General features: G+C 68.4%; 1 protein-coding gene across 1 annotated transcript in view; it reads right to left on the bottom strand.

Annotated features, from left to right (window-relative positions):
- The window catches only part of NCOR2 (nuclear receptor corepressor 2), a 99,438-nt gene that overhangs the window by 76,685 nt on the left and 13,918 nt on the right, over positions 1-8,835 (bottom strand). Inside the window, 1 exon segment of the mRNA XM_084868456.1 lies at positions 6,119-6,349. Within this exon segment, the coding sequence (XP_084724582.1) occupies positions 6,119-6,271 (153 nt within the window). The 5' untranslated portion in view covers positions 6,272-6,349.

Here is an 8,835-nt window from a genome sequence, read left to right as displayed (position 1 = left end):
AGACTCGTCCCGGCCGTGGCGTTTTGTGGAAGAGCCGCACTCCAGGGGCCAGCGAGCCGCAGGTGGCTCGCGAGCCGGGCCGAGGAGGGGGGGACGACACAGAATATCACCGGATCAGAGGCACCCCGTGACCCGGTGGTCCATTTTTAAAAACAGACACCTGTCCTTCCCCCAGGAAAACGGGGCAGGCCTCCAGAGGGGACCCTCCGATCGGCTGGTCCTGTCTGCCTGGACCGCTCGCGACACCGTGCGTGCGGCGATCCGTTAGTGATGTCTGTCGTGGGTGAGGCTCAGACAGGCGGAGAGGCAGGGAGTCCCCTTCTCGGCCCCTTTTCTCAATTCTCCCGATTTCCCATTAAACAAGTCCAGGCCTCCTGCTCGCTGCTCACTCACGAAAGCAACCACTTCTGCAGAGGTCTGCCGGGAGCATGTGTGTGTGTGTGTGTGTGTGTGTGTGTGTGTGAATGTCTGTGTGTGTGAGTGTGTGTGTGTGTGTGTGTGTGTGAGTGTGTGTGTGTCAGACTCCCCAGAACACCTGTCCGTGGCCCCGTCGCCCTGAGGTGGAGAGAGGGGCGAACAGCCTCGCTCGAACCCGTGGAGCTCGGCTTCCTGGGCTCTGACACGGGGACCGACCGACCGACCAGACCGATGGGAGAGGCCTCTGTGCCCCTGACCCCCCCCCCCCCCCCACACACACACACACACACACCCCGGCTGCGGGCAGCCCGGAGGCAGAGAAGGCTCCGCCCCTCCCCCCGAGGGACAGCCAGCACCGAGCACCAGGGTTCACAGACCCGGGCCAGCACACGGGCCCCGCCAGGCCGGGAGGAGGAGGAAGAAGGGCCCGAGGGAGGGAAGGAGGGAGAGGAGGAAGGGAGAAAGGGAGGGCGGGAGGGGAGGCCCCAGGATCACTCTGGCAAGGCTGCCAGGCACAGCTCTCTCTCTCTCACACACACACACACACACACACACAAGCACACGCACACACGCACACACACGCACGCACACGCACACGCACACGCACACGCACGTACAGAGGTGTGAGGAGCAGTCAGCCAGCCGAGCGCGTCTGCCAGAGGCAGTGTCTCCCGCTCCTCTCGCTCGCTCGCTCGCACAAAAGCAAAATGAGCAGCGGAGAGAGGCAGACAGCCTCCCTCGGGAGGGGCCTGGGCACCGGTGCCTGCCTGCCAGCCGCTGCCAACGAGGCGGGAGAGGCGGGGAGAGGCGTGTGGGGCCCTGGGAGGGGGCGGGAGCCCACGGCCCAGCCCTCCGGCCTCCGTTCCCCTCTGAGGAGCATCTGAGGGGCTGCTGCCGCCGGCCGCACCCCGGGGCCTCACGCAGGCTCCAGGCTGAGCCCAGGGGACACCCCCCAAAGGCGCCTGGAAGCTCTGCCCGAGGAAGAACTGGGGACCCCCAGGAAGTGGGGCTCCCCGAGAACACCAGGCGGGCCGAGGCTCCCAAACTGCCTACTGTGCGCCCTGCCACCATGCTGGCGGCCAGGACTCTCACGCCCACGGCAGCCCCACCCACGGGAGAGCTCCGAGGCAGGGGGTGAGGCCTGCCTGCGGCACAGCGGGAGGAGGGCGAGTGGGAGGAGCGCTGTCTCCGAGCCGGAAGGAGGAGAGGGGAGGAGCAAGTGAACTGGAGGAGGCAGAGGAAGGAAGAGGGAGAATTCCCTCCGTTCCCGGCCCTGGACTCCAGGGGCCCTCCTGGAGCGACAGGTTCCAGGCAACACAGCCCACCCCGGGGGGCCGCCTGGGACATGCCTCAGCAAGTCCCACAGGCCTGGCCCAGAGCTTCCCCCATCCCTCCATCCCTCCATCCCTCCATCCCTCCATCCCTCCACCCCTCCATCCATCCACCCCTTCACCCATCCAACCCTCCATCCATCCATCCATCCATCCCTCCATCCATCCCTCCATCCCTCCATCATCCATCCATCCCTCCATCCCTCATCCATCCCTCCATCCATCCCTCCATCCATCCATCCCTCCATCCCTCCATCCCTCCATCTCTTCATCCCTCCATCCCTCCCTGCATCCATCCATCCATCCATCCATCCCTCCATCCCTCCATCATCCATCCATCTCTCCATCCATCCATCCCTCCATCCCTCCATCTCTCCATCCATCCCTCCCTCCCTGCATCCATCCAGCTCTCCATCCATCCCTCCATCCATCTCTCCATCCATCCCTCCATCCATCCCTCCATCCATCCATCATCCATCCATCCATCCATCCATCCCTCCATCCATCCATCCATCCATCCACCCCTTCACCCATCCAACCCTCCATCCATCCCTCCATCCATCCACCCCTTCACCCATCCAACCCTCCATCCATCCCTCCATCCATCCCTCCATCCATCCCTCCATCCATCCATCCATCCATCCCTCCATCCATCCCTCCATCCATCCATCATCCATCCATCCATCCACCCCTTCACCCATCCAACCCTCCATCCATTCCTCCATCCCTCCATCCATCCACCCCTTCACCCATCCAACCCTCCATCCATCCCTCCATCCCTCCATCCAACCCTCCATCCATCCCTCCATCCATCATCCATCCATCCCTCCATCCATCCATCCCTCCATCCATCCATCCAGCAAACACTTTTCAGGCACCTCATGGGTGCGTAGCCTGGAACACACACAGCATGAAGGGACGGATGAAGGGAGGGATGAAGGGAAGGATGAAGGGATGGATGAAGGGTCGGATGAAGGGACGGATGAAGGGACGGATGGATGAAGTACAATGTCAGCTTCTCTGTAAGAACTCCTTCCCTGGACCCCGACCTCACTGTGGACTCCCCCACCTGAGCCACACACACACACACACACACACACACACACACACGCACACCCCGCTCACCGATCCCCAACCAGCACGGCAAACGCACAGCCACAGAGCGTGTTCCACGGCCCGGCCACACAACGGCACGGAAGGAATGTTTTAATGAAACCCGTAACTTAATCTCCCAGCATCCTGGACGCACAATCGTTAATAACGAGCCACAAGGCTCCGAAGGCCGATGGCTGCCGGCGGGCATTCCGGCCCCGCCCCCCGCCGATGCGGTCCCCCCGCCCCCCGCCGATAGGGTCCCCCCGCCCCCCGCCGATAGGGTCCCCCGCCCCCCGCCGATACGGTCCCCCCGCCCCCCGCCGATACGGTCCCCCCGCCCCCCGCCCCCCGCCGATACGGTCCCCCCGCCCCCCGCCAATGCGGTCCCCCCGCCCCCCGCCGATACGGTCCCCCGCCCCCCGCCGATACGGTCCCCCGCCCCCCGCCGATACGGTCCCCCGCCCCCCGCCGATACGGTCCCCCGCCCCCCGCCGATACGGTCCCCCGCCCCCCGCCGATACGGTCCCCCGCCCCCCGCCGATACGGTCCCTCCGCCCCCGCCGATACGGCCGGGTATCCCGGGCCGGCTGGTTCGTGTGGGCAAAGGAAACACTCCGCTTCCCGAGAACACGGAAAGCGGTGTGTCTGCGTGGCGCTCATTAGTCTGTGCCGTCAGGCCGTGTCTGGTAAGTTAACGCTCAAGAACAAACGGTAATTCTTAATAGAACGTCCCATTGCTCCACGTTAACGAGGACCGTTTAGCTCGGCCGCTGTCCGGCAGGCCTCTGCCCGAACACACCCACGCTTCTGGGAAAACGGGAGCTCGTGTTGGTTTGTGGCCACATCCGTGGAGACGCGGTTTGTGTGGCCCGTGTTCGCCCTGGCGTGTGGCGTGCCGGCCCCACAAGGGCCTCAGCGCCCTGAGGCGGGGGGGGGGGGGGGGGGGTGCCCTGTGTGTGTTCCCAGCTCCACGCCCAGGAGGTGCCTGAGGAGTGTCTGCTGGGTGGATGGATGAAGGGATGGATGGATGGAGGGATGGATAGATGGAGGGATGGATGGATGAAGGGATGAATGGATGGATGGATGGATGGATGGATGGATGAAGGGATGGATGAAGGGATGGATGAAGGGATGGATGGATGAAGGGATGGATGAAGGGATGGATGGATGGATGAAGGAATAAATGGATGATGGATGAAGGGATGGATGGATGAAAGGATGGACAGACGAATGAAGGGATGGATGGATGGATGGATGGATGGAAGAAGGAATGGATGAATGAATGAATGAATGAATGGGCAATATTCCCAGCATGGCAGCTCCCGAGAGGCTAGTTGTGGGACCCAAACCATCCCTCAGGAGCCATCCCCAAGCAGGAGGGGCCGTAAAGCTCAGGGAGAGACCCCAGAGGTGGCATCCAAGCCAAGCACCCCACCTGCTCCCCCATGCGTGCGAGCACCCTCCGCCCCAGGCAGGCTCCGGGGTCGTGACCTCCACGTATGGGTTTGAAATGGCAGAGCCAGCCCTGCCCGCCCCCACCCCAAGGCCGGCGTCTCCAGCTCAGCCCGCACCCCAGGAGAGAGAGACCCCCAACCCGCCGCCCAGGCCTGCCCCCGCTTCCAGCAGCAGCCCCGCCCCCTCCCCGTGGCATCGCCTCCGCCCTGGCCCCCGCCGCCGCCCGCTGCCCGCTGGGCCCCGGCCAGCCCGCCTGCGTCACCGCCGGCCCCGCAGGTGACCCCACACGCCTGGAGCGGGCCCAGCCAGGGCAAAGGGCAAAGGGCAGGAGGGACCGCGGAAGGCGGGAGCCCAGGGACAGGACTCCCCGGGGCTGGGCCTGCAGGGAAGAGGTTGGGGGGGGGGGCCAGCCAGAAAGGGGGCAGCCACCAGGGCCCGGGGGTGCGGGGGGAGGCTGGGCTGAGAGGGAGGTGCATACAGCGTGTGCCAATCCCACTGTGGACCCTGCGAGGCAGACCCCGGCTCAGCGGCCCCGGTCTCCATTCTCCCAGCTTTAGAGAGGAAGCCAGCCCCGGCCGGTGTGGCTCAGTGGATAGAACACCGGCCTGCGGACTGCAGGGTCCCGGGTTCGATTCCGATCGAGAGCACCTGCCCGGGTTGCGGACTCATTTCCCAGCAGGGGGCGTGCAGGAGGCAGCCCATCCATGATTCTCTCTCATCGCTGCCGTTTCTCTCTCTCTCCCCCTCCCCCACTCTTCCTCTCGGAAATCAATAAAGAAACATTTTTTAAAGTTTTTAACAAGCAAAGTGGGAGCTCCTTGTAGCAGGTGCTCACTGCCGAGGGCGCCCCCTCCCGGGGGACAGGCCGGGGGACAGGCCGGGGGACAGGCCGAGGGGCGCCCCCTCCCGGGGGACAGGCCGGGGGACAGGCCGGGGGACAGGCCGGGGGACAGGCCGGGGGACAGGCCGAGGGCGCCCCCTCCCGGGGGACAGGCCGGGGGACAGGCCGGGGGACAGGCCGGGGGACAGGCCGGGGGACACCCCCTCCCCGGGGGACAGGCCGGGGGACAGGCCGGGGGACAGGCCGAGGGCGCCCCCTCCCGGGGGACAGGCCGGGGGACAGGCCGGGGGACAGGCCGGGGGACGCCCCCTCCCGGGGGACAGGCCGGGGGACAGGCCGGGGGACAGGCCGGGGGACAGGCCGGGGGCGCCCCCTCCCCGGGGGGACAGGCCGGGGGACAGGCCGGGGGACAGGCCGGGGGACAGGCCGAGGGGACAGGCCGGGGGACAGGCCGGGAGGGACAGGCCGGGGGGACAGGCCGGGGGACAGGCCGGGGGACAGGCTGGGGGGACAGGCCGGGAGGGACAGGCCGGGGGACAGGCGGGGGGACAGGCCGGGAGGGACAGGCCGGGGGACAGGCCGGGAGGGACAGGCCGGGGGACAGGCCGAGGGGCGCCCCCTCCCCGGGGGGACAGGCCGGGGGACAGGCCGGGGGACAGGCCGGGGGACAGGCCGAGGGGCGCCCCCTCCCCGGGGGACAGGCCGGGGGACAGGCCGGGGGACAGGCCGGGGGACAGGCCGGGGGACAGGCCGGGAGGGACAGGCCGGGGGACAGGCCGAGGGGCGCCCCCTCCCCGGGGGGACAGGCCGGGGGACAGGCCGGGGGACAGGCCGGGGGACAGGCCGGGAGGGACAGGCCGGGAGGGACAGGCCGGGGGACAGGCCGGGGGACAGGCTGGGGGGACAGGCCGGGGGACAGGCCGGGGGGACAGGCCGGGGGACAGGCCGGGGGACAGGCCGGGGGGACAGGCCGGGGGACAGGCTGGGGGCAGCGGAGGCGGCGGGGGCCCCCGGCGCCGGGCCTTACCGTGTGTGAGCGGGCGATCTGCACGGGGTAGGAGATGCCATGGGGCGGGTAGCGGGGCTCCGTGGCCCTCCACGTCTGCGCCACGGGCTGCGTGGACCCCGACATGGCGCCGGCCGTCCAGACGAGCTCCCGCTCAGCGGCCAGGCCTCCTCATCGGCGGGCGGGCAGCCCCGTCACAGGCGCCTGCGGACACGGGGGCGAAGCGGTCAGCCACGGGGCCGCCCCCCCGTCCCCCGTCCCCCCGCCCCCCCCGCCCCCCGCCCCCCCGGCCGGCGAGGGGGGGGCAGGCACCCCGCCCCCCGTCCCCCCGTCCTCCTCCCCCCCTTTCCCCCTCCCCCACCTTCTTCCTCTCCTCCCCACCGCCCCCTCCTCCCTGCCCACAGGAGGTATGACGAGGCCACAGAGGAGCAACAGGCCAGGCCAGCGGCCCCCCACAAGCCACGCCAGGAGTGGGGGCCACACCCCACCAAGGCCCCCATCGGGCAGACACAAGACCCACCACAGGGGCACTGCCCCCACCGCCTCCGACGGCCCCCAAGCCCCCTGGCCCCCCAACCTTACCCCAGGGAACCCCAACTCTGTGGGCGCTGCCCCTCCGCCTCCGACGGCCCCCAAGCCCCCTGGCCCCCTGTCCGGCCGAGCGCCCGGGTTTCTGGGCCCCGCCCCGTCTCCGGAAGCGCGGCTGGCAGCCCGGGGAAGCGGAGCCGTCCGAGGCCGGAGGGGCGGGTGGACGCCGTCCGCCGGGCAGGCCAGGTCAGCGTGACCCGGGCAAGGCCGGCTGCTGGCCGCCCGCTGACCTCTGCCAGGTGACGCTGACGTGGGAGGACACCGGAGGCTGGCCCAGGCCCAGCTGGAGGGCACGGGGACACACGGCCACACGGGGACACACGGCCACACGGGGACACGGAGAAACACGGGGACACACGGCCACACGGGGACACACGGCCACACGGGGACACGGAGAAACACGGGGACACACGGGGACACGGAGAGACACGGGGCCACACGGCCACACGGGGACACGAACACATGGAGAGCCGCCTGGGCCCAGGCTCCAGGGAGAGACAGAGAGAGAACCTCGAGAAACACCTGCTGCTCCACAGACGGAAACCCAGACCCAGAGCCAAGGGCAGACGCAGCGAGGGAGTGAGGGAGCCGGCCGGCGTGGCTCAGGGGCTGAGCGCCGACCTAGGAACTGGGAGGTCAGGGTTCGATTCCCGGTCTGGGCACAGCCCTGGGCTGGGGGCTCTGTCCCCCGAGGGGGGCGTGCAGAAGGCAGCTGGTGCATAACCCTCTCATCACGGGTGTTTCTTTCCCTCAATTAAATGTATTCTTTTCTTTTTAAACATATTTTATTGATTTTTACAGAGAGAAAGGAGGAGGGATGGAGAGCTAGAAACATCAATGAGAAACATCGACCAGCTGCCTCCTGCACACCTTCTACTGGGGATGTGCCCGCAACCAAGGTACATGCCCTTGACCGGAATTGAACCCGGGACCCTTCAGTCCAAAGGCCGATGCTCTATCCACTGAACCACACCAGTCAGTGGAGGGCCGGGCTTGTCACGTGACCAGGTGGACAGGCCACACCCCAGCTTCCTGCAGGGTTGTTCCCCTGCACCCCACTGACCTCAGGGAGTGACCCACCCCCGGGAGGTCTAATGTGGGCGGACACTGGGAGGGAAGATGGAGACCGCCCCCACCCCAGGGGCCCTGACTGCACCCCACTCTCACCCCAACCATCTTTCCTCCCTGGGCTCCAGAACCGGTCACGTGACCCTGGCCTGGCCAGTTAGCTCCCTGTTTCCCCGGAGCCAGGCCTGCGCGGCTCTCTTGTGCCTCCTGCTGGAGGGACCGGGAACAGGCACGCTCCTGGGGCACCCACTGCGGGGGCGAGGAGGGAGCCCGGCAGCAGGAGGCCAAGCTGAAGGGGGAGAGGTGCAGGGCAGAGGGCACCTCGGTCCTGGAGGTGATGGGGTGCATGGATGGATGTGCCTGAAGCCTGGCCCCCAGCCCCGACCCGCGCGCTGGACGGTGAACGGTGAGCTGCCTGCGTCCCTGTTCCCTGGGAGCTGAGGGCTTCCACCTTGGAATTGACCCTGGGACCGACCTCGGAGCAGTGAGAGGACGGTCCCGGGCCCCGGCCGGCCGGTCAGCCTCCGAAACTGGGCGCCGGGGCCCTGGGCTCCCGCCCGGGCAGGCTGAGCGGAGTGCCAGGTGGGATTCTCGGGGCGACCCCAGGCATTCCTCCAGGAGGAGAGGGCCGCAGCCCGCAGCTCTGAGGCCCCCCCGGAGTGGAAGCAGCCGGACGCAGAGGACAAACACCAGGGTCCCACTCCCCCGAGCCCCCCCAGGGATCTGACGTCTCTGCCCCGTCCCGCAGCTCCCGGCCAGGCCCTCGGCCCCCTCCACCCCCTGCCCCGCCTCCCGCGGGGACCCCAGGGGGGCGGCCAGGCCCCGCAGACCTCCCTGCCCGACATCTGGCCGCCGCGTCCACAGCTGTGCAGCTGCCGGAAATGCCGGCCGCCCCGCCCCCGCTCGCAGGCCGAGAACAGCCTCCCAGGAATGTCGGGGTCGCCCCAAGAATCCCAGGGCAGCGCCCGGGGGCGTCCCCACCACATGTGAACAGGACAAGGTTTCTGCGGGTGGAACATGGCCGCCCACTGCAG

The sequence above is a fragment of the Pipistrellus hanaki genome, assembly GCF_964339955.1.
Source record: "Pipistrellus hanaki genome assembly, chromosome: 19".
NCBI lineage: Eukaryota > Metazoa > Chordata > Mammalia > Chiroptera > Vespertilionidae > Pipistrellus > Pipistrellus hanaki.
Note: the sequence above shows the minus strand (reverse complement) of the source record. Positions and strands in the feature narration are given on the sequence as shown.